This window comes from Strix uralensis, chromosome 4, assembly GCF_047716275.1.
Source record: "Strix uralensis isolate ZFMK-TIS-50842 chromosome 4, bStrUra1, whole genome shotgun sequence".
In the NCBI taxonomy this organism is placed as follows: domain Eukaryota; kingdom Metazoa; phylum Chordata; class Aves; order Strigiformes; family Strigidae; genus Strix; species Strix uralensis.
Window position 1 is genome coordinate 128,483,656 of NC_133975.1, and position 26,079 is coordinate 128,509,734.

The following is a 26,079-nucleotide window of genomic DNA, read 5'->3' on the forward strand; positions in this document are numbered from 1 at the left end:
TGTTCTCTCTATGCTGAGATTTCCAGTAGGTAAAGCCTTAATATAAACCAGTCTTCTCCAAGGAGTGCAAGGTGCAAACTAGCAATATATGATCAGAGGCCAATTCCTGAATTGAATTTAAAGTCATATTGCACATAATAAACTAGGAGGGTATGCTGAGCTTGACTTAGACTCTGCTAATCACTTAAACCCTAGCTTTGCTTACAGAGGGAACTGTGCTTTATATTTTGTAGTCTTCCTGCATCCTTACATGGAAAAGCATTTGCTACATTAAAGCAGCCTCTGCACACTGGAAACTCAAAACTTGCAATAAAACTAGATATATAGCACTCAAGTATTGCAGCTGGAAGTGTGATTGTGCAACCAAAGAGATAAGGCAGGGCTGAGCCAGCAATGTAACAGCAGTATTTTGTGCTCAAACACTGAAAGCAAGGCACAAAACACAAGTAAAAAGTTAAGGCTTTTTTGCTCTGACAGCAAGCAGACTGAAAATGCTGCAAACAATGGCTTATTTATCTCTCAGAGGCAAAAGGAAGAACATATTTAGAGCTTCTGGGAAAACTCTGTCAAAGTCTTTAAAGGGGTGTAGGGGCTCACTACCAAAACCGGTTATTTAGGAAATGCTTTTGGAATTGTGGAAAAAAATTGCAGTGCACATACCTAAAAAACAAATAAGTAGCTTGCAGTCTCTACCCTGGCATCTTCAGCAAGACATCTCACCTAAGGGAAGAAATCTCACCCCAGTCAGCAAGACTATAAAGCACTGCAGCTTCCACAGAGGCTGACCATGGAGGCACGCTGCTGTAACCTCTGGGAACTCTGGTACAGTCCCAAGGGCAGCTGCCTTGCCTGTGGTGTTTAAGGGCATATCTCATGTTTCAGACTTTTCACTAGTCCAGTGAAGACCATCTTAAAAAAAAAAAAAAAAAGAGGAGTAAAAAATCATGCAAGACTGATCTGTTTGGCTATTGCCAAACTTCCTTCTCCAGCCTGAGCTCTGATGGAAGAGGTTAGCTGCTCACGCCGACCAAAGCTTGCCTCCTCATAGATCTGCCCCAAGACCAATTTGTTCCGTGTGCCTAATTTGCCAGTAGGATTTTTTGGGCAAAAGTCACCAAGGTACTGACAGCCCATTTAATTAGATCTTCTAGCAGAACCAGATTAGGGAACACTTATGAAGAAATCCTGTCTCCACTGGTGTTCTGGCAGAGGGGGTACAGACCTGCAGCAGGGCACTGTAACCTCTCCCATCACACACATGGTTCTGGAATAGAACTTCTGCCCACAGCCTATGACAAAAGGCAACACACTAAATTCATTAATTCAAACTCACTCCCTGATGCACTGGGAAACTATTCCAGAGAATTTTAAGATCCAGAAAGTCATTTAAGGTAGTCCTCACACAACTGTTAGCAGAAAGGTTAGGACAACTACAAGGTAATGAATCCCATCTTGCGTGAAAGATGCCTCTCCAATGCCAAAATGATTTTTGAATCCAAGTACTGAGTTTCATAGCTGTTTGCTCTCAGAGGTCAAGCATGGACTAGGAGGAAGGTAAGCTGGAAGTACAACAACATTTTGGTTTATTAGTCTACGTTCCATAAAAAAGTCATCGGTGAGCTACAGACCCTGTCACAGGATGTGCAGGGAAGCAAGAACCATACAGCTCTTAGTACTTTTCAGCAGCTTGGTCTTTCCTCTGAAAGAAGGACATACACACACTACTCCTGTTTCAAAGGTTATGACTCCACCATTACTAAATCAGACATCAACAATCAAAATAAAGTCATGCTGTTGCACATGAAGAAATACAGCTGTGCTTATATCAAAGTTTCAGCCCATTAACCTCTGTGTCTAGACTAAACAGTTCTTTCACTCTTCCTAAAGGCACATGCTAGAGAGTTTGCACATTTGGTCTCCAGTTTATTTGCAACACGCAAGAGGAGATTTAAGCTTTTATATGCTTCAATTTGTTTACTTTACTTTCATACAGTGACTAATTGTCTTCACAGCCAGTACCACTTTGTCTTATCCATGACATTCACATGTCTTAAGAGGATACACCTCATAAGTTTGAAGCCTACCTGTTTGTTTAGGCATTGCTAAAGCCAGACAGTTTGAAGAATAAAATTGTTTTGTGACAGTTTATGAACTTACCAGATTGTAAAATAAAGCTAGCATAGATACTTGAGGGTGAAAAGTAATTTGAAAGCCTACTAAATGTATCACTACAGGTGAGTAGGAAGATTGCCTGCCAAAAGTGTTTATCAGTTAAAGACTACAGGAACACTTCTCCTTTGTCCTCAATTCTTTGAATGTAAAGAGGAAAAAGGAGAATCCTGCATCAACAGGGATCAGTTAACAGTACAGTACTCAAGATGACCACAACGCTTCTTGGCCTTCTCTGTTTTAACTTCTTATGTGCCAGCCATCTCTAAGTTTTCTTGCCTGTCACTATTCCTTTGTGGAGGCAGCACAGTCAACGGACATTTTAGTTTAGTATCTGTTTCACTGTGCAACTGGCTGCTTTCCTCTCTATTTAATAGAATTAGTTACTACACAGTAATGTAGCTATATCATAGTTAATATAAGCAATAAATATGACAGATGAACATTAGGTCTTTATCACCAAACACTTCATAAGGGCACGTGTGGTCTTTGTACCATTTCCTAGCACAGGAAACCTTCTGCTACATTAGATTAGGAACAGTCCCACGTCTAGTCCACCCTCCTTGAAACAGGCTAGTTTGATCTGCAGTGAAGTCAGGATACACGGTGTGCCTAAGTCCAATATTAAAAATGATACTGGTAAATGGGGAAAAAACCCACCTGAAGTAAATCACTTCCAGAAGCACAACACAGGGCTTGTTTACTTTGCCTCCCTACAGGCGAAACAAATTGCTATTGATAGAAGCATGCCTAATAGGCCCTTCAACAATCGGCACCTTCGTATCATGCCTAATCAAACTGAGCTCATCTCAAAACCACTCTGCTTTTAATACAAACTCTTCAGTGTTGTAGATGTTGTCTGTATCTGTTTTCACAACTGCTGTTTATAATATCTTCCACCGATATGACAATTCTGTTGTGAAACAAAGGAAAGCTTTTAGCTGAATTACTCTTTCTCCACTGTGAGCCTAGTAAGTGCTGCTACTATGAAGCTGCATGCACACTTCAGACTGACCTCACAGGATTTCATATTCTAGCCTTTGAAGAACGGAACAAACCTTCAATGCAAAACAGCTAATACTTGCTATTTTTAGGAACAGGAGTTATACTAATCAGAACAAGTAAAAGCTACCTCTAGACAATACAAGTCCAGTGTCACCTTGTTCACACATCATTCATAACCCAATCGTATTAAACCCCCTCCTGCCACACAGCCTCTCAGTAACAAGTTTTCAAAGACTGAATGTTTGTATCAAAACTGTTGAAGCTTTGCTGTGCAAAGATTTCCTACAAGGACCGTCTTCTTGTATCTTAAGCTCTATTAACTCAGCCGACAAGTGCTGTTTGTGTGAAGGGCAAAGAGGTGTTTATTTTGTGGAGTCAGTCAAACCCAAAGACAGGTCGCTCTTACTGCTGAACTCCCAGCACCACGACACCTACTCGGACGTTAAAAAAACCCCGCAAACAGCTTACTGCCTGCCGCCCTTCCCCTCTCCCGGTCTACGGGTTTAAAATCGCATAACCAGGAGCACACCCATTATATAGTCATCAATAGTACACAGAAAACCAGCCAGAGAGTACTTGCACAAAAGGTCGTAATTACAAGGTTAAATGTACGAACCATCACTAAAGGGGCACATCTGGTCATCCAGAGCAGATGGACGATGGTGCACCACAGCGGAAGAGCTGGGACAGCACTGCTCCAGCTATTCCCCCCACACCCACAGCACAGTAATCTACTGCTTTGGAAGTCCCTACTGCTCTTGACTGTACTATTTGCTTAATATAAAGACCAAGAGCTATTCTAGGCCACGAGGTAATAGGATTAAAACAGTCTAATCCCAGATGTTACTTACAGTTTGCCAGAGAAGTTACAAATTGGTCCCCCAAAGTATGTGAATGACGTTATGATCTCAAGACCCAGTACTAATCTGCATAAAGCTACACCAGCAGAAGTCTTAAAAAAAAAAATGAGGCAAGGTAAGGGAGGCATAAAATTCTGAACTGCATCTTGTCAAGAGGGAAACAAGTCATCTAAAAGAAGCAGGACCCCTTCAACACAGTATTAGCACATACAGGTGATAAAAGTGAAAAATGCGAGGACACCATTTAGTCATGTATTTATAAAACAAATAAAATGAGAAGCTTTGCCTTACAAGTCTCTGGAAGTGGGCACGCTCTCTATGCCAGCATCCCCACTCCTATTCCTCAAGGTTTAGGCTTGTGACAAGTCACATGCAGCTTTACAGTGCTGACCTTGCACCAGAGAGAGAATAAACACAAGGATATTTGTTGATATAAGGAAAAGCACTCTCAACACAAGCGAGATTTAAGGCATCAAATTGTATAAACGGAACAGAATTTGACAGCTCCAAGTACACCTGGAAACCAATTAAGAGTTTCTGCTTCAAGCTGGGAGCTCAGACTGAATCCTCCTCTACTTCACTTGCCTGTCTGACCACAGGACAAATAAGCCACAAGCACAAGAGTGCAGAATAACCAAACACAACTCTAGATGACACCACAAGAAGCGCTTCTTCTAAACATGAAGTAAGACTGTACAGCATGCTAGAGTTGTCATCTTTGCAAGGTTTCACACCCAAACTCATCACGGATGCTCAAGACAAATTCAGAACCAAAGCACGTGCAGACAATACCAACAAGTAAAACAACACAAGACAACAGCTGGTTCAGGCTACCTAAACAGCTGTTGCCTACAGGCATGTCTATAGTATTTTGCAAGCAGTTGTAAAACTTCTCTGCTGGCACTCTGAACTAATAAGCCCTACCTTCAGCAAGGCACCTTGGCTCAGGCACAGTGCCACACTACACTCACACAGCTTTTCATTAGCCGAGGAGTACAGGAAAAGAAGGTTTCACCTTCTCAAAGTATCCAGTTGATACGTGCTATCACTACTGAGGAATAAGGACTAAGCAAGTTAGAGAGCAGCATTAACTCCGTAATAAATGAGTATAAACCCACCATAATTTAGTTTGAACTAGATAATAAAAAGTTCCTGACTTCTTAAGGAAAAAAATCTGTTCTCAAGCAACCTTGTAATCACAGTTGAAAAACAGCCTGCTGTTAAGATGGAGCATGAAATAGCTCAAGCAAGATGCTGCTTGCAGCAACAAAAAACCCAAATCTTAATAGCCTAGAAAGTAATTTCTAGGTTTATAGGCATATTTTGAAGAACAACCAAGTGGACTTTCACAGTATCTACTCATTTATAAATTTCAGCTCAAAATGGAAACTATGCATCCCGATTCTGTCAAGATAGGAACGGAGCAGCTATTTGGTTCTAGAAGGGAAGTGCATCAGTCAAAGGCAATAGAGTCTTACATTTCTCAGACTTGTTTACTCAGAGCAAACAGTCTGTTTTGATATTTTAAGAAAAAAATTAAGTCTTTCACACCATGTGTGACCTGCTGCCTGTAATCCCCCTGGCATATACAGCTTAACTTCCAGAATGCACTCAGTTTCCTTTTCATAACAAGCATTAAACATGCAGATGTTTGATGCTCTGATTTGAGTCAACAAATATAGATTTTAGCTTCTAGAGTTTGAAGTTTCTGCTCTCAGATTTCACATCTGTATCAAGACGCTGTGAATAAAGCCTACAGCTGGATACAAATCTGTACTCTGAGAAAGTCAAAAGTACTCCAAGGAATTGGATAGTTGCAGAGAACCAACTCAAGTATGTTTTCTTTCTTAGCTTAAATGAAGCAAAACGTCTGCTCTATACAGCCATACACAAGCTTTCACTGAAAAATTCACGAGTCTTTCCTCAAATATAATCCTTCCTACTATTTTTTTCTACATTGCAGTTAATGTTCTATTCAGACACAATACTTCTGGTGTTTGATTAATCTGCTCACAAGCTCTGAACTGGCACTAATGACATATTCTCAATATGCAGCATATAAGATCCATTATAAACTAAGCACAAGACAAAGGTCTCCAAGAAGCCACTGTCAATATTAAATAAAAAAATAAATCCGTTTCTTCAGAGCAGCAAATGATTCTCAGAAGAGAATCATGACCTTGAACATATTTAACGGCTGGCTATCATTATTTGCTATAGACACTCCTTTAAATGAAGCCTAAAGCACGTTTTTACATAAGGCTCAAAAGCAGAACCTGACTCACCTAAGCAGTTTCACCAATATATCTACACTGTATAGTGCAGAAAATTACAGAATCATTAAAGCTTCATCTTGATATCAAACAGCAAATCCATGAGAGTGCAACAAAAGTCCCCAGTTTAATGCCGTAGGTGGGATGACCCTCCCTTTGCCTTCAGTCCATAAACAGAAGCAAACAGATATTGAGGACAAACAGAGATACCATACTGCATCTGCATTTGTCAACGCTGCTGGAAAACTGCATCAGCTTCTTCCTCAACTGCACAGCAAGAGATTAACAAAACAGTTCCCTGAAATGCCAAACAGGTAAGTTAAAAACTGGAAATGGGCTGAAAAGTAGGAAACACTTCAGAAACTTATTTAGCTTGTCAAGGGGGTAGAGGTTAAGGAGCAACTTTGATCAGTCAGAAAAAGCCTGTATGAGAAAAAGGAGTCTAAAAATGGAGGTCCCTTCACATTAACACAAAAAGACATGTTTCAAATGTAAACTTGCTCCAAGTCTAAAGTGGTCCCTCAGTGAGAACAACTTCCCCAAAGCTACTGTAGAATTTATCACTGTAAATATAGATAAGATTTTTATTCTGTTTTTCCAAAAGATTAAATTTAAGCAGAACTACAGCCTATTTAGTCGAGGATGTCCAATGGTCCACATTAAACAAAGCTCAAAGAGCAATTCACAGCAGCTCCTTTGGGCACTGCGGCCTCTCAGTTAACAGATTCATTTATTTTAATGGTTGACTCTGGAAAATTTATACATAAAATGCTGACAGTGATTTCAAAGGGACCACTGTAACAACAATGAGCGACAGCCCTTAGTTTTGTCTAGCTAGATAAAAGAATTTATTACATTTGCAAAACCCATTACGTCTATAAGATAAAGTCTTCCTCAGCTGAGGATGCACTTCCTTCCTAGTTTAGAGTGGCTAACGGAAGCCTTTGGTTAGTAAGAAATATTACACTTACATGAACACACCTATTAGAAACCCCATCCAAAATGCCTTAGGATTGGTTGCAATACATCACACTGAAAGTATCTAATGTCAAGTACAAAATCCTTTCGTTGGTAAAAAACTCAGACATTGACTAAAACTTACGCTTCTTTGGTATTCCTCCTCCAACTTACATCATTTTAATTAAGTGACTTCTCTGAGAAGTTAAAGTTGCCCTTCGACATCATTAAATATTGGAAAAGTCTACAAAGATACATACATGCAGTCCCAAAGGAAGAGAGATTTAATTGCACCTGCCTTCAGTGAAAGCTACCCCACGCAACCAGGGACCAGCACACAAGACAAAGCCATGCTGGCCTCAACGCCAGAATAAATTATTCACAGTGCAATTCAAACTTGGGGGGAAAAGGGGTATTGGGAGGAAGGGGACAGGACACGCACCTCAAGAGGCTCACTAGATACCTGACAAGTCAAATGAGGGTCACTGACAAACAACGTACTAACACCATGACACACTATTCGGGTACTGGTTACTGTATTCAGTATCTCCTTCAAAACTCCCTCCAGCCCCATGTTCCCAGAAATAAATAACGGGGCCATTACTGTGACGGGACTTCAAATAAAGCTTTTCCCCCCCCCCCCCCCTATAAAAATTAGAATATGAATGTTTCTGCTTCACCAAGAAATCCATAGCCTTTTGTGAACAGATGATGCTACCAGCAGATGTACACAATCAGATTCCACAAGCTGATTCACAATCAAGCAGATGATCTCTTCTGTACCAGCCATCTTGACCTGCCTGGCTTGATTTACATAAACTGTTTTTATTCACTACAACATTGATTATGTAAACCTCAACACAATCTTAACCAAACATGCACTGCCACATCACTGACAGAAAACACATAATGGTTTACTGAGAGAAGGTTATTAGAAATGTATTTGCTGCAATGACTGACTTCAAACGCCTTGGGCTTTACCCTCTGATCACATTAATGTGCAGACGAGCAATCACAACCATTGTGAGACAATACAGGAACATGTTCTGAGGGGGGGAGAACTACCTACTGCCAAAAGAACGCCTTCCCCGGGATTTAAACGTCAAGTATACAACAACCCTACTTTAATACTGCTAAGACAGAGTAAGAGCAAAAGCTGAAGGGAAAGTTTTGTCATCTTACAAACAGGACTCTCAGCAGTTTGCCAAGTATGCCAGTTCCTTTGTTCATCGTCCTTTTCACCACCTAATTTATAAGTCTCACAGCTCAAGACAGAAGTCATTCATCAACATCACAATCAAGGCTTTTTTTTTTTTTAACCCACACGGTGTCTCAAAACAACTTTTTTTTTTTTTTTAAATCTAGCTGTGAGGTCACTCTATCAATTTTAATCAAGCAGTTGTAACAAGAGCCGCGATGCTACTCTTCCACCGGTCCACAGGTCTCAGTTTCACTATGGGGAGCAGAGCAGATTCACACTGTCTTATTTAAATGGAACTCCTGATTTTAATACAAAACAGGTATTAAGAATTGGGGCTTTTTTTTTTTAGAACACTGAACAAATGCTTAAGCTGTTTTCCAAGAGTTCCTAGTCACAAATGTTGAGTCACCAAAGAAAGAGTTATGTTTGTATTATTTATGGCATTACACACAACATTTAAGTCACCTCTGATAGGAAATGCAGTAATCGGCTCCTAAAGTGCTAAAGGGACCTTAAAATCCCAATCTTCAGTCCAAACACGGAAAACGCAGTTACTGAAGTCATGGCATTTCCTGGACTGCTTCCATCATGTCTACCTATTTCTACATCCCATCCACCACGCACAGTGTGTCAGTAAGCTGTGAAACAATAGGGCACTGGCTGTCAGTGCAGCCTACAGAGGCATCCTGGCCAGAGAGATTCAGCTGCCCGCGTGCAGACTTCTTGTTCATAACTGTACGACAAGGACAAGAGGATTTGTTTGCTTTTTTAGTACATGTAACACCCAGAAGATATAAGCTCAGTAGTTTTAGAGAACAGCTGATACTCAAATAAAAACTAAACTTGGTCATATAAAGTTTATTTAAATTTTATTGGCATGTTTCAACACATAGCAGTGAAGATCAAGACCTCTGGCAGAACCGATAAGCTGAGATCAATGCATTTCCATATTAAAGGAAAAGCACACCAGACTTTGCTAGGTTAAGATCAGAGCCAAAACATTTCATACTTCTGTACTTTCAACTGCTGCTAAAAATAGTAAAGCAACAGAAAGGAAAATGCTTCCAGCTGTGCACAAAAAGCCTCTGCAGCACAACATCAATTTATGCACTCTAATTTAATTAAAGATTCAACATTATTCTATGACTTTATCATCAGAGACAGCATTGCACAGCTGAGGTTACCCTCCATTTCCACAATCAAAACAGTAAGAACGTTTCTTTATTAAATTTAGTTTGATACGGATGTTTCTCCCAAATCAAGTTACCCAACTTAAATACAAGTCTTTCAAGTGCCAGCTATGCCACGTTCATGGCAATAGCTGTATTTTATTCCATGGTAACTGCATCTTGACCTAGTCTCGTGATAAGAAACATTTAGCATCCCTTAAGGAAAAAAGGTACACCATTGGACACATGAGTACCCAGTCTTGGCTGCTCTTTTTATCTGCTCCCAGAGATTCAAACAGTTATTCTGCAGAGGCGAACACAGCTCTTTATGAAATGACTTGACCAAAACAAAACAAAAATCCCTAACAAACCCGAATAAGGTTTTCTACGACCCTGCAGCAAACGTGTAACAGATTCTGGGGGAGGCTGAATAACGCAGCAAGACTGCAATGGTTCTGCTTCAACGGCTGGCTTGAAACCTTTCTGTTGTATTTATGACTGAAAATTATTCCGTTAACCGTATGTTTCTACATATTAAACTATCAAAATTAAGCATCTCTTCTAAGGTTCACAAGGGCTCTCTGCAAGCACGGCTTAGACGCTTCTCCCTCATCTGCTTCCACGGTGTTCAGCAGAAAGGCTTCAAGCTTTAACAGCAGGGCGAGGACATAATACCAAGCGGATTACTTTAAGATCCGTATCAAGCTGAGAAAATAAACATTTCCACTACGAATCTGAATATAAGTGCTTCACCCTCCTCCCCCCGCCCCCCCCCCCCCCCCAACCTCTCCTCCTAATTCCAAAGTCATCTCCCCTGCAGCCCGCACGGAGGACGAGGGGAGAAACCGCCAGGGAGAGCTCGGCAAGCGGCTGCGGCGAAGGAGTGCGCCTCGGCGGCACCTGCGAGCGGCACCGGCGGGAGGAGGGGGCCGGGGGCCTCCCCGCAGCCTCCCCCGGCAGCTCCGCACCCCCCCCGCCAGCCCGCACAAAGTTTCTGTGCAGCCCGCAAGGCCCCGCGGTGACGGTGCCCGACAGCCCGCCCCGAGCCGCGCTCACCCCGCTGGGAAAGTCGCTGGCGGCGGGGCCACGCTCACCCCCCCACACACACCGCGGGGCAGGGCACGAGTGGGACCCCGACAGCGCCCGGGCGGTGGAAAAGGCGGGAAGCGGCGCCTCCGCGCGCTCCCTCAGCGGGGAGACGCGGCCGGCGCTGAGGGGAGGGACACGACACCCCCCCCCCCCCCCAACATCCCGCTCCGGGGGCCCCTCCGCAGCGCTCACCCCAGCACCACCAGCTCCCCGTACTTGACGGGCTCCTTGTTGGGCGCGCAATGCTCCTCCTGGCTGGGGGAAAACATGGGGGCCGCCGCGAAGTCACCCCGCCGCTACGGTCCCACCCGCCGCGGGCGGCGAGTCCCGAGCGGGCTCCGCGCTGCGCCCCGCACTGAGCCGGCGGCCGCCCGACAACGGCCACTACACCCGGGGGGGGGCGGAGCGGCGAGGGGGACGTACCAACTGGCCGCGGCAGGGGGAGGGAGGAGCAAAGTGGCCGCCCTCTCCCCCCCCCCCTCCCGCCCGGCCATACGTGGCTCCGCCCTCCCCGCGCTCCCGTTCACCGCCTGCAGGGGGGGCGTGCCCGGGGCTTGGCGCCGTTGAGCTCCGCCCCTTCTGTGTATCCTGCCCCCCCCCCCCAGCCGCCTGCAAGTGGTACGGCCCCGCCGTGTTATGTAAACATAGAGTAAAGGAGACGGGGCCGCTCTTAAAGGGGCCGCGCTCCGGCGGGCGCAGCGAGCAGGGGGCGGGGACAGGCAGCACGAGACCGGGGGGTGGGGCTTTGGAGCACCGAGGGGTCCCGACCGCTGCCTACTCTTGGAGGGGGGGGTCTAGGTCACCTGACCGGGAAGGGGGGATTGTCCCGGGTTCCAGATCACCTGGGGAACTGGAGCACTGCGTGGGGTTCTAGATCACCCTCCTGCCCCCCGGGTAGGGGTGTCTAGATCCCGGGGGGGTCTTTAGACCCACATCTGCCCGCAGACCCCAAGGTTCTAGATCACCTGGGGTGTCTGGGTCACCTTCTGTCTGGGTCGGGGGTTCTAGATCACCTCAAGGTTCTGGATCATCTCCAGGGGCTGCAGGCCACCTCCTGCGCAGGAGGGTGGTCCTGGGCTGCCTGCAGTGGAGGGGGGCTCTAGATCACCTTCCTGTGGTTCTAGATCGCTGTGGAGCTCTGAATTCCCCCCAGGAAGCTCCTAGGTCACCTCCTGCTCTGGAGGGACGGGGACTCCAGACCACCACACCCCCCTCCTACACCCTCCCCACCATCTCCAGCATGTCAGTCTCCAGCGACGGGGCCACCACCAGCTTCTGTGCTTGTGGCCAAGGAATGGCTGCTCTCCTGTATGAGGAAGGAGCTGTAGAGCCCACCTTCCAGCCTCATCTCTCCAGTGTCTTCTTCTGAGGCTGCAGAAATGCCCCCCCCACCTTTGTTCTTTGGGAAGAGCTTTACAAAGCCAGGGCTTTTTAATGCCCCGACTCACCCCTCCAGGTGTGACTGCCATTCCCAGTATCACAGATCTGCTCCGAAGCTGGGCCGGGGCTTCTTTATTCCTTCGAAAAGCTTACTTTCAACGGAAAAAAAAGGAAAAAGTCTGCAATGAAAGAGGGTGACAGCTGTATACCCAAGGCCACAGCCTCTCCCTGAAAGCCCACCCCCCTCAGCACTTGAGCACAAACACATTTTCACTTCGTTTCTGACAAATTTGCATGAGATAAGTCATTATGTCAAAAAATTGGTGGGCAGACAAGCATCTGGGGACATGTGCCCAGACACCAAGGCCTTGTGCAATGCAAAACCAGGCTAAAAAGGCAGCAAGGAGCAGAAAAACCCCAAATCCCAAACTTCCTACAGTGGCTTCCAAGGACATTTCCCCGGCAGCCCACTGCTGCCTCAGTGTCTCCCTCATCACCCTCTTCGCTCAGAGCTTAATTTCCTTTCTCCTCGGTACCCGACGCAAACACAAAACCAACAAAGATTAGCTCGACATCGATCCGTGTCGAGGATGGAAATTCTCATTAGCTGCTATTTGAGGTCTCTAACCCAGGAGCCCGTTAACAAAGACAAAAGTAATTGGCAGTGGCCGCCACGCTGCTCCCGGCCTTCACCAAAAAGCACCCCCTGGGCCAGCATGGTCAAACTCGGGATCAAATCCTGCTCCTCCTGCCGAAAGCTTTCCCTCTGCCTGAAATTGTATTTAGCTATTAATTTTCCCAGTAATGTTATTTTTCTGTCGTTTCTGGTGAAGAGGTGAAATGGAAAAACCCAGCCAATCTCACAGGGCTGCAAAATGGAGATCTTCCCAGGGGCTGTGTGAAGAAGACAAGATTTTATTAAAGACAGAGAGCTGAATTATTACAGATTTATCTTCTTTATTGCCCTAACAAAATAGAAAAGAAAGCCGGGCTGTAAGTCACTGTCAAAGAAAACAAATACAGCCCCGAAAACTGTGAAAAACAAACCTCCTGGCTGCATCCTCTTCAACATCTCCCGTTTCTGCCCCCGAAAGCAGGACCTTCATAGCAGCTTGGCTTTCGCACGACATAAACAAACTTCAATACTCTTCCAAAAAACTCTCCCAAATGGCTCAGCCAAGCCCAGCTTCCCGTAAGTCAAACCTCCCATTAACGTGGCTGGACTTACAGCATCTTCAGCTGCTCCCCAGCCCCGCGCGGGGATGGAGGGATGAGGAAGGACCTTGAAGATCTTATTTTGCCCCTTTTTTCCTACTTTCTCATTTTCTAATACTATACTTTTTGGAGAACAGGGAAAAGTTGCTCAGAGCCTTGCACGCAAGGCTTGTAACTGCAAAGTTTGCACACTTTTGCCAAGCCTGCCCATTTTTTTTCAGCAATGCAAACCAGCGCATCTCCTGCATCTAAACACAGAAATGCAGAAATTATTAACTACAGAAAATGCGCTGGATTGCATTGCTGAAAAAATGTATTAAATGCAGAAAATGCTCTGGTTCGCATTGCTGAAAAAAAATGCTCAGGCCTGGAAAAAAGAGCCGAGCAGGATTAACAGGGGAATATTTGCACCCGATGCATTCGTAGGAGGTGGATGAGCTGTGCTGGGGTGGGGAGGCACCTGCCCGCCATGAACCTGTGGTGGGAGACAGTGAGATAACCCCCACCGCTTGGGTTGATGCATTATTTTTCTCCTTGAAAATGTGCTTCATTTGTACATGCACCATCTCTTCATTTTGCATCTCCACACGGGGTATTTTAGGCTGGCAAGTGAAGAGGGAAGCTCAGCCTCAGCCCCATGAGGTGTTTTTAAGACTGCTGGGTCTTTTCTTCCCAAATCGTAAGTTTTCTCTTTGTAATTTCCAAGGAGCTATTGCTCCCAGCACTGGAAACCTGCTTTTAATTTTCTAATTTTTCTAATTTTTAATTTTTGACTTATGAAGCAGAGCCAGGAGGAGGAAGCAGCTTTCCTATACGTTGCATGGCTCCCCATCCCGCACAGATCACAGCCCCGAATCCCGCTATTTCCTCCAGCTCCAAAAATTCCTTCCGCAACTGGTGCAAGCAGCGCTTGGCTGGCATTTTTCCCCAAATCCATTGAAATAATTGCTAAATGTACCCACAGCTGCATTCTCCTTTTTTTCAACTCAAAATGCCTCACAGTCTCAGATTCGGGATGGCTCGGCATGGATTTTCAGAGCAGTGAGGGGAGATTCGGTTGTTTTCCCCCTGGAAGCGGGAATTGCAGATAACTTGGAGCTCCTTCCTGGCGGCATCAGTGCTGCAAGAGGGAGTTTGCTCCCAGGTTTAGCACGAGCAGCTGTGGGGCTGGAAGGAAGGATATCCAGCCCAGCCAGAAGAGCATTAAAATCAATGTTCGAAAAAATCCCAAACATGAAGAAATAGTACATGCCCATTTATTTTTAAAATGTAATAAAAAGTTATTTTAAATGCAGGAAGATTAATAAGGCTCTAATTCAGCAAAGTACTTACAGATGTGCTGGACTCTAAGTAAGTACTTCAGTGCTTTCATGAATCAGGGCTTAGGGACTGAGCTTGAAATATAGAGAAAGTATTGAAAGCTGTAAATAGCCCTCGCATCATACCTGTGGCTTCCACTGCACATGAAGCTCATGGTACCTGGGATCGGCGCATAAATAGGGATAAAGTTTTCCATTCTCAGCCCTATACCACTGCCGTTAACAGAAAGGTTTCCAGGAGGGGAATCAGGTTTATGTTCAGCCATCAGTGTGGATGGTCAGGGCTGGGGAAGTTGATCTCTGGGGTCGCAGCAGCCTGGTTTTGGTGCTCCAGGGTGGGGAATAAACCCCAGGAAAGGAGAAAAACTGTTTCAGCTCCAAGGTTAGGATCAACCCGGTATTGCCTGGGTGGGTGCAAACCTCTCAGGATGGAAAGTCCCTAGCTCACAGGTGACTGAGGCTCTCGAGCAGCCACCAAGTGGAAGCAGCAGAAGAAAGAGCTGTAGATGATTTAAAATCAGGTTTGATAAATATTATACAGGAAAAATATTATGTGATTGCTCACAAAGATGCAGTACTGAGCTTAGCATGTTTTGGGGACCCTTTCAGTCCTGTGTTTCAGGGGTTCAGTGCCTAGCATAGATTGGGCTAAAATAGATTTGATTTTCCTTACAACACTTGGAAAGCTGTCTATGTGTTTTGAACCTGCTATTGTCTTAATTTTCTACCATGCCATGTAATGGTCTTGATTCACAGTAATACCTACAATTTAGAAAGGGGAATTACATTGAAAAATAAATGGAAGAGCTAAAAGGATAAAACGATTTCAGGTATCATGGCAGCAGCTTAAAGATATGTTATAGGCTCCAGCTTAACATGTAACACTCCTTAATAAAGACCCTAAAGGATTTTTTAAAAGCAGAGAAGTTAAGTAGTAGAGTGAAGAAGGCTATTAGGAACAAAAAATATAGCCATCAAAAAGCTATGTCTAAATGAGGAAACTAGAATATAGCATAAACACTGGCAAATATAAAACCACAATAAGGCGAGTGAAAAAGATTTTGCAGAACTGTTTGCCAGAGGCATAAAAATGCACATAAAAACATAGCAGAGACAGAAAGTCTACCAGGGACTCACTGAGGCCAGCAAGCAGTGAAAGTGTGCAAGAAGTCTTGGGTGAAATAAAATCCTGGTGGGTCAGATAAATGAGCCCCCCATGTGTCTGCACTGGGAGTGGGGGCTGGAGACTCCCCCAGCAAAACCCTCTTTATCTGGAATAGGTCTGATGAGCTTCTTAAATACAAGTGTCACCAACAGAGGTTTTGGAATAAATAGGTAAATTGAGAGAGGGAGCAGATTGCCAGGATGAGAGGTCACTGGCCCAAGACTTGTAAAGAGATTCAAATATAATTATGTGAATAATTAACAGTATTTGTCCACAGCGGATGAGAAATAGCAGACTTGACAGTGGTTTCTGAAGAGGCAAGTTTAAGAGCTGCGGTCAAATCTGCCTGACCTGCGCTAGGCAAATGAGTAGAAAATACAATCAACTATAGGTAAATATAGATGCATAGGGATGCATTTGGCAGATCTGACACACTAGGAAAGGGCAACATGGGGGTTTTGCAGAAAGAAGTCAAAGTTTATAACGCATTCACATCATTTGAAGCAGTCAATGAATATGATGGAGAAGGTGATTGAACGTGTATCACATACTTGGGGTTCATGAAAGCTTTGCCACCATTAAGAGCTGACAAAACAATAAAAGTAACATGAGATAAAGAAAGGGCTTCATGGATTAGCAGCTGACTACAAGAGAAACCAAAGGCTAGAAATAGGTTTTCATTTTCACAGTGGGGAGAGGCTGTTGCTGGGATTTTGTGGTATTGTGGGGCCCTGGCCAGGCAGCTGACTTCTAATGGGAAAGTTTGCTGAGAAGCCAAAAATTTTAAGCTGACTGCAAAGAGTTATAGAAGGACCCAGCAAGAAAATGTCCAAGTAAAGTACATAAGAGAAGATGACCTTAGCCATATCTGTCTAATGACTGGCTCTAACTGAGCTATTATCATTCAGGAAAGACATTCTGAGGTTTTACAGTCACTCTAGGTCCTTCTCTTGAAAGATCAGCTCAGAGATCAACCTACGTCTAAAAGACGAATAAAATGTGCCAAGAAGCTTCTGTACGTCTTTTCCAGTGACATGGGCGGATGGTCCAGATCCCTTTTCCTACACCCTGTGCCCCATAGCTCACCCATCTTTCCTGGAGCACTGACACAGTGCGTTCTTCACATACCAAATCCCATACTGAATCCAGAACAGCACTATTCTAACTACTAAAAAGAAAAAATTAGCTCTATCCCAGCCAAAACCAGGACAACTTGTGATAGCTAAGGGGCAATAAACACCTTTTGGATTTGTCTGCCAAAATCAGAAGCACTGTCAACCCAAATCTCAGCGTTGTCTCTCTTGCCCTCTCCGCAGGAGGATCCAGGTCCATCCTCATCTCCAACCCCTGCCGAGGACCTGCAGCCCAGAGCCGAGTCCCCTCTCAAATCACCACATCCCTCTTTGCAAGATGCTCTCTCCTGCCCCAGTTGCTCATCTGGGAATGGACTTTCTCTCTCCAAGACCTTCCTTTTAAATTTTGTCTCCATTTGAAAATTAAGACTAACACAGTGGTGGAAGGTAGAGGATAGGGACAGTTTCCCTGTAATTACTTATACCTAATTTAGGGGAAATTCTGTTCTTCTGACCTTCATCCCAGCAGACAAAGCTGGTCAGACTGGTTCTCTGCGCTTAGACCACATTATCCTACTACGGGAACCATCCCTGGTGATGATGCTCCCCATCCCCCAAGAGAGCAGCTTCGAGACCAGATGGCTGGGTCCCCATCCACAAAGAGATATTCAGCCATCCCATAAATCAACCAGATTTCCCCCCTCGAACATAATGAAAACACCCAAATCATTGCAGGATATAAGGTAGGAGAGGAGCTCTGCTTTTCAAGTGGTGAAGCTCTGGCAAAGTCTCAGCCTGGCTCTGGTTTACCCTACACCAGCTCCTGTTGCGAGGGCTTGTCAGCTAAACCCCAGGTGTGCTGCAAGCCTCGTCTAACTGCTGATATCACACAACCATTTTTTGTTAACGAAGGAATCTGCTTTTCAGGAGATGCTTGAGGAGTGCCGGGGTGACAGAAGCTCCACTATGTCAGCACCATGACCCTCAGACCCAAAACTTTCCCAATTTGCAAGCGTCAAAGTATTTCACCCACCAGCAAAGCGTGAACACCCACAAAGTCACTTAAAATGAAACATCATTTTCACATATTTCCACTACAGAGAATGAAATATGTTTTAGAAATTACTGCATATTACTGCATTCAGCCAACAGATAATCAGCGGGTTACAGAAACATCTCCACATCTCCAGCGCGATCCAGCCCGTGCCGTTCCCAAGCAGGATTCAGCTCCGCGGCCAAAAGCACTGAGCTGGCGGGGGCCCATCACCTCATCTCCCCAAACCCCTCAGCACTGCCTTTTGCAATCTTTGCAGCACTGATACATGCATATGGTTTTAGAAGAGAAGGAAAACACTGCTTTGCTAAGGACTAGAGGAACTGTGGTTAATAACGACTTGGGAGTTCAGACTTCACCGGCAGTAAGACCTAACAATTCATCAGTTTGCTCCTCTGTACCTTGTTAGAGTAAAGAGGGACAGGTCATATCTGAATATGTTAAAAGCAGCATTTGGCCTTCAAAGTATATACATCAGTAAAGCCTTATAACTAGCTCCTAGCATTTGACATTCTTTTCATTACTATAATTTACTAAGTGCATTGCCAGGTGCTCCTGGCAGGCTTCCAGGCTGCCTTCAGCCAGGCAATGGATGAACTCAGAAAAAAGGCTGTCGCTGCTCCGAAACCTTGGAATCATAGCATGAGGGGGGAAAAAAAAAAAAAAAAAAGGCAAAAAAAAAAAATCAATAAACACCCCACCAAAAAAACGACCACCAGCCGGGCGCAGATGTCAGGAAGATGGAGCAAAAGGAACAACATCCTGCGACATCCTGTTAAGCCAACGTGCAACCACAGCTCCTGAAACCCGGAGCGCTGCCTTCCTCCTGGTCGTGGGAGCTTTCGCTATAGAGGTGGTTATAGATGGTCACTTCTCCTACGCCAGTATGGGTAATTAGTAAGTCGTTACCTTTGTAAGCTGAAAGGCTCGCTATTGTCAGGATCAGCCAAGACGCTGGTGGAGTTGTCATTATTATGGGCTCTTTAGCAGACGGATGGCTGAAACTATATTTCACAGCAATAAAGTAATGGCTGAGAAATGCAATTCTCGTAGCCCGCTGATGAAAGCTACTGGCTTTCACTGGAATCATTAGGAGATGAATATGCCTCATACCTTATCAGATAATGTCTTTCCTTAACAAAGGAGCCGAGTTATCTTGGAAGAGTTTGAGAGCTCCTCGCCTTTCGGACAGGGAAAAGGCACAGTTATGTGTTGCTGAGATTTACTAGTTATGTTAAATTAGGGAAGATTTTGTATGGAAACACTAGAAGAAGCTATGAAAAGATTGTGAGACCTTTTTTTGTACAAAAAGAGCACACATATACCTGCTGTTGCCATTAAGAGACAGAAGATGAATGAAAAAAGCCTTTGAGCTGAAAGAAAATCAACACGAATTCATTGCTAAGTGTTAGCGATCATATATATAGCATACATCCAGCTACAGCAACAGAAAATACGTTATTGAAGGAATAGAAAGAACAGGAAACCACTTGCTAATAAAAATCGCCATCTGCCTTCTGGAATGAAGGACTAGGTTCAGATGTTTTAGTCAAAGCAAAGCATCCAGGAAAGCAAAAGCAACCTTATAAATGCCTATCTGGGTAGTAAGAAACCATAGAGCTGGTGGCAAAACCTCATTGACTTAATAGTTGAAAGAAAGGGTCTTTTGACTCCGGCTCTCCAAAGGGTGGAAGTACTGCAAGGTGGCCCTGTGGCCACATTTACAGCCCCCTGCCAAGCTGATTATATGATGAACATCCCAATTCTGCTCTGAGAAAAGAGACATGTACCATTTTCTTCTCCGCAGGCTGTTAAGCCCACTGATTTCCAGGCACATGATGAAGCCGACGGTAGGAACACGCTGACATCTTTACGAGGAAGAACAGGCTGTGACAGCCCTGTGTGCGAGCAGGGAGTTATTTCGTGTTTTGTTAGCCTGAGTTTTGGGAACAGATGGGAACAGAGCCATAGGAAGCCTCCTCATTCAAGAACTGGCCCAACTTGCAACTCATTAGTGAGGCCCTACACAGCTAAACCCTCTGCTTGTCCCATCTGCAGCAGCCAAAACCTCGGTGACCTGCAAACCCACCACCTGGGACCCCCAACCCTGCCATCGCTACTTATAAATCTTTACATTTGAGATGCGCAGCCGATCGATAGTTTCAGGATGCAGATGGGGCATATGGAGACTATAGCAAGCAAACAAAGGCAGAAGCCACGGGCCGTTTCCATGATCAGAAAGAGAAACAGTTTCCAATTATGCAAAGGTCATTGACTGAGCATGGTGCTACATTTAAATATTTTAGTGCATCTTTGCCTGGATCCTCTCAGAAATGTTTGTGTGCGTGTGGGTAAACACTCCTCTGTGGTTTTGGTAAGATAAGGGAACACAGAAAAAGTGCAGATGTCTCTGTTTTATGCCACGTGAGAACTTTAAAGCAGACTCAAGCATCTTGAGGGCTTTGGGTTTCTTTTTTTCCCTGTAGTTATTTATTCATGCTTTGACTCCTGGTTACTCCACAGAGTTTCCAGCATGAAGCTGAGATAAACATTTCTACCTCCCAAAATTCGCATTGGCGCTGTGCAGCACTGACAGATGCGATGGGAGCTCGGTGCTGCTGGGTGTCACCTCCAGCCTGGCCACGCCGTCACCTCCTCTGTGCCCACAGGGCACGGCTGGCACGGTCAGGGCGAAGGAGACAAAGTTTGACATTTTTTTTCCCCTCCTCCTCTTTGCAAATGTGTAACAGTGAGAAGGGACATTGTCCGCAGGTCCGTGGGAAGCACAAAGCGATGGCTGTGCTGACCTCCTTATAAAAATTCAAGGCTGTCCTCATTTTTCCTGGAGGTTTTGGTAGTTTGCACACACGTATCTTTGTTGTCCCCCTCCAACCCCAGCACTAGCCAGTCCAAAAGCCTCCAGTGCCAACCCAGCCCTGCTGCCCACACAGAAACCAGCAAATTCTGACGTATCCAATCGAAACTTCGACATTTGGGGACAGGTTTTGAAAATTCCTCCTTGGAGAAAAACCCTGCTTTCATTTCCAGGGATGCTGCCAGTTCAAAACTTCAGTGAAGCTCAGTTGGTAGCACTGGCCACTCAGCTTTTCCCAAAATCAAGCCGTCGAAGCCTCTCTGGCCAGTTCCTCACCACTGCAAGCGCAGGGAAGGGTGGGATGCTGGCCTTCCCAGGGAACTAGTTTACATGTGTCATTTGGAGATTTTTATTTAAATATATTCTCCTTGACCACTGAGGTCCCTGGCTGGAGTCTGTGATTTTTAAAAAGGATTAATGCTGCAGGAGCCTTCATCCAGATGCCCCCCCAAGAGGTTTTGATCTGGTTGTGTGCTGAGTACTTTGCCCTCCTAAACCTACTGCTTCAAATCCCTTTTGCTTTTCTTTTTCCAGCCCTATTTTTTTTCCCCTTTCAGTCACTTAAATGCTGAGCTCGCTACAGGTATAAACAATTTTTTAAAGAGCCCTCAATTTAACAGCCCAACAGTTTATATTATATTTTGGGGGGAGGATGGGTGCCCATCGTCACACAGGGGAATCTGTGTTCATGGGGAAGCCTGAACTCAGCAGCTGGGATGTGCATGAAGGGTCCTCGCCTCTCCCCATCACCCAGCAGCATTTTCAGGTTGATGCAGGGTCGCCCTACTCTGCTGATCTCTGAAAATTTGGGATTTAAGTGGTATTTGGGAGCGAAGCGTTACACTGTTGGTAAATACGGGGGATATGCTGGGTTTCTTCCCTTAGCCACAAGCAGGATTAAGGCCAAAGAGCTCCTTCCTGCCAAAAACAGGGAGAATAATCCTGTCATAAGCTATTAATATGGAGCTGTATTGGCACTTGGCAGCAAACCACCAAACCCACAAAGTTGTGTTTAATTTGCTGTTAGAGGACAGACTGAGTCTTCTTCACTCAATTATACCAAGACGATATTTCAGCACCAAGCCCTGGAAAAATGCCACCGCTCAGCTCTCGATGCCTCCACATCTCCATCCTGGGCTCGCTGGCATTGCCTGTCAACTACTCAAAGGGGAATTTCAAGAGCTCCTGTTTGCTGAGATGGCCCATGTGCAATAAATTAAGGGTTTTTCCACACACACCAGCACTGCTGTGGGGAGCAGAAGGTGCCTCAACCCCCACCTCCACCCCACCAGCCCTGAGAGCCAACCAGAGCCCTGGCACCCATCTCATTTTGGCCCCATGTGTATGCCAGAGTAGCAAGAACAAGCAGAAACAACCTTATGTTTCCCCCAGAAAAAGGGCCAGGTTGGATTTTTGACTTTCCACAGTGTTTCTTCACCCTCCTCCTACCCCAGCCTGCAGGTCCCCGTGCGAGCTGGGCTCCCCACCGGTGCTGGGCTTTGCCTGGTGCCTTCCTGACTTCCCCAGCTCCCTGCCGGATGTGAAGCCTTCCTCCATCATCCAGGATGTCGTTTTCTATTTTTACTCAAATCCCTTTAACTTCTTGACATTTTAAAGGCAGCAGCCTGGAGGAAATAGATTATCCTGCCATTGGTACTGCGTGGCTCCAGTCCTCGGTTAAGAAGATAAAACTTCTTTTCAGGGTTCATCACATTCCTGAACTGGCTGCAACTCCTAATTCACAAAATAGGGAATACAATGCTCATAAACTTTTGTTCAGAAAAATCTTATGATTAGTCATCATATCCTTCATGTAGATGAGGAACAATAAAGGAACATCTCTCATTTTAATATATACGGCCTGGGAGACAGCTATAGCCTTTTATCTCAGCTCGTAGAGTATCTCTTGGCTTGCTCAAGTCCCATTAGGGTTAGGAAGCTGGTTAGCTGCCCCGATAGACAGCCTCTGTTGCGTGGTGACATGAAAAATAGACGCAAGTATGCATTGAGGTCTTTTACAAACTGCAATGACTGAAGCAGGGACCGCTGCTGGTATTAATTTTGTCCTACACTCACCGTGTAGAATGTGAGCTTGATATTTCCTTCCTTTAGTTCTGCAACTGCAGGGCCTAATCCTGCTTTTTTTTCTTTTTCCCCCATTTCAAACAAAATTGCTGTTAGGTCCCACTTTTCCTTTGTTTCCAGCACATGAAGATGTGCAGAACAACCACCGCCTTAGGAGTGTTTCAAGGCAGCAAGAGGAGAAACTCCAGAGCGGCTCCAGGGAGAACGCTCCCACGTTCCTGAGATTCCTCTTCCAACGCTCCACAGACAGACTCACAGTTTTATTTGCAAAAACTGGGAAAGCTTCCAAATCCCAGCTTGTAAAGCCTTCCACCAAAAAAAAAAAACCAAACCAAAAAACCAAAAAACAACACAGGAAAATCACATTATCCCCCCGCTGTGGAGCAAGAGACCCTTGCAAGCAGCAAAGCCCCCACAGATGTGGCCCCATGAAGCACAGCGTGCTGCGAATGTTCACCACCGATGCGCTGCTTCCCAGCAAGTGTGCGGGGCCCGAGATTTAAATTTGTAAGCACAGCTCTGGGTTGTGTCTGCAAGGATAACGTGCTCTTCATCTGCAGGAAAATTCGAGACAGGAATAAACAGCACTTGCTGGGAGTTCTGACGGAGCAGGGTCCCTTGGCTGAGCTCTTGCAGTGATTTTTCTTGTGTGGTGTCTCCAATGTGGAGCAGCGGCTGAATGCCATGCACTTGGGTGACAGACTCTTGCATCTGCCCCCATTTTCCCAGCAAATGGGAAAAAAAAAGAGAAAAAAAAGGAGTGTTTCTGCTTGGCGAGGGTAGGACACGGGTAACCCCTCACATCTGCAGCCAAGCCAAGGTGGGCAAGCATGTCACTGCAAGGTTTGATGCCTTGATGCAAACACTTGGACTAGAGTGAGCAGCAGCTGAGGAACCCCTGTTAGTGGCATGATTTTTGCAGTGTGGGCTCAGGGTGTTGTAGCAGAGATTTGACTTTCGCTCCTTCACGTTTTATTATCCCGCTGGAGCTCAGAAAAACCATTGACCTTGAAAGCGCAGTTACCCTTCTCTCCAAGTACTCCACTTTGTCTTGGTCAGTTATTGTTAGTGACACTAACAGAAGAGAAATAAAAAGCTGAACCACTGGATATTACATTGTTTTAACCTAATTTCGCACATTTTGAGCACTCATTCTGCCGGCCAGGGAGATGGACGAACTCCACCTTTCCAAACCTGATCTACTCCAACTTGCTGGAGCCTTTCCTGGAGCCACACTCTCGCAGACCCAGGGGTGACAACTCCCCGACCAAAGTAAGGTGGATGGGTGGCACGGATGGACAACCTATCTGTCAAAGACAGGACGGTCACAGAGGAGCTGGGCCAGGGCCAGAGTCGTCGTCTGGGTCTGTCTGTTGGACTGCACAACCTCACCACGTATAAGCAATTAGCGTTCGTGCAGAGAGGTCTGACAGACCCTGTTTTGCAAATGCTGAAGTGTTGACACTTCCCGCCAAGGTGCATCTTGCGTTATTGGCAAAGAAGAAGCTACTCTTAAATTCTCAGGGTTTCCCCAGTAGACCTTCCCATTGCTTTAACTCAGAAGCAGCCCAGAGCTGATATCCATGCTCAGATCTGCAATGGAGCACTTTCATTTAATTGTTGATACAGCTACAGTCTGCTTGCAGATAATCAAAGTCAGCAACGGAGAGGGTGGACAGGCCTGGCTGAGGTGAGCTGGGTGAGGCTGGACTTGGGGGGTCATGGGAAAGGCCAGCGTCTGGACCTGGCTCTGGCGGCGCCAACACCTGACACATCTTAGATCCAAATGCTGATAATGTTAGAGGACCCTATGAGCAGCCCAGATCCACAACACAACCAGGAAGCAAGATGAAAAAAATATGTTTCCCTGCCCCATGTCTCTTCCCCACCTCTCTCCACACCCAAAAATTTGTTGTTTCTGGAGCTGGTACCTGGGCACCATCCTGCTAAGAACCAAAACGCTCCCATCACCTCTTGGTCATCATCTTCATGTTTGAATGCAAACTCTGTAGAAAGGGTGAAGGCAGGTGGTTAAAGGTCCCCCAGCCACCGATGTACCTGTCTCCCACGGGAAAACCTCAGTGCATTTGAAAGCCTCCTGGGTGCACATACTGCTTTTGCTTTGAATTTGAGCTGCCTGACAAACAGCACGCTGGGTCCCCCCCCCACCTTCAGAGCAAAATCTGTGCCGTTGCACTTGCACGTTGCAGCCAAGCCCTGCTGAAGATGTTATCAGGAAAGGGAATTATTTGCTACTGGAGAATGTACTTGTGCCTCGCAGCTATTCGGCTGCACAAATATGTGGAGTGTTGCCGATAACTCACCAAGGGAAGTCTGGAAAACGGATTCTGCAATGAGATAATTCTGCTTGTAGACTCTTATGTGTTTCTGTTTCCTTCCTCTTTCTTCACCCCCCCACCTTTTCCATTTACATCTAAATGGGATCTTTGTTTTTTTCTGAGTCAATATTTAGTCTCTTGTTCCTCGTTCAAGCCTCCTAGCTCAGTTTCTCAAAGCAGAGGCACCCGCAGGGGAGAGCCAGGCCTGAGCAAGACATCTGGATCTGGTGCCACACAACTCCTCCAGGTATTCACGGTCCACAGTGGGAATGACTTCTACATATGGATTTGTAATTGAATGATGCAAACTTTCTTATTACAAGCACCCAGAAATAAATGCCACATTATATATATGATATTTGTATAACAAAAATCCAGGACTGAGTCGATTTGCATCGATGTCACTGGCACACTGGAAGTTGACATAACTTTAGATAAAGAGACACTTCCCAAAGACCCTTCTCAAACAAAGATGTATTTCCAGGTAATCATTTTAGATCCTCTCTCTTGCAGAGACTTGCATTAACTCTAGGAACAGACAAGGAAACCTGTCCATTAACAGATTGATTTCCACTGAGGTATCGGCCGCTCTTTGTCCAGCTATTGTCAGACCAGCCGATGGTGCTCAGTTGATTTACAAGGCAAGGCTCCAACACTCACGGTCATTGCTTTTTCTTGCTTTTTGCATTGAAACTACAAGTATATATGTGTTTGCTTATGGGCTTGTCTATATGCAAAAGTATTACGATCTTATCTGCAAGCTGAGCTACACCAGCTGGAACACAAAGCTTGCCATTGTTTCGGTACGAGACCCTGTTACATCATATGCTCTAAACTGTATTTAATTTATG

At 45.3% G+C, this 26,079-nt stretch overlaps 1 protein-coding gene across 5 annotated transcripts in view; it reads right to left on the reverse strand.

The window, feature by feature from the left end:
• The window catches only part of PELI2 (pellino E3 ubiquitin protein ligase family member 2), an 86,958-nt gene extending 75,856 nt beyond the window's left edge, over positions 1 to 11,102 (reverse strand). For all 5 annotated transcript variants that reach the window (XR_012629000.1, XM_074869123.1, XM_074869120.1 and 2 more), the window contains exon 1: positions 10,916 to 11,102. Coding sequence is in view for 4 of the 5 variants with exons in the window: in XM_074869123.1 (XP_074725224.1) it covers positions 10,916 to 10,992 (77 nt within the window). In the remaining variant the exon portion in view is untranslated. The remainder of the gene's footprint in view (positions 1 to 10,915) is intronic.
• Positions 11,103 to 26,079: the final 14,977 nt, after the last annotated feature.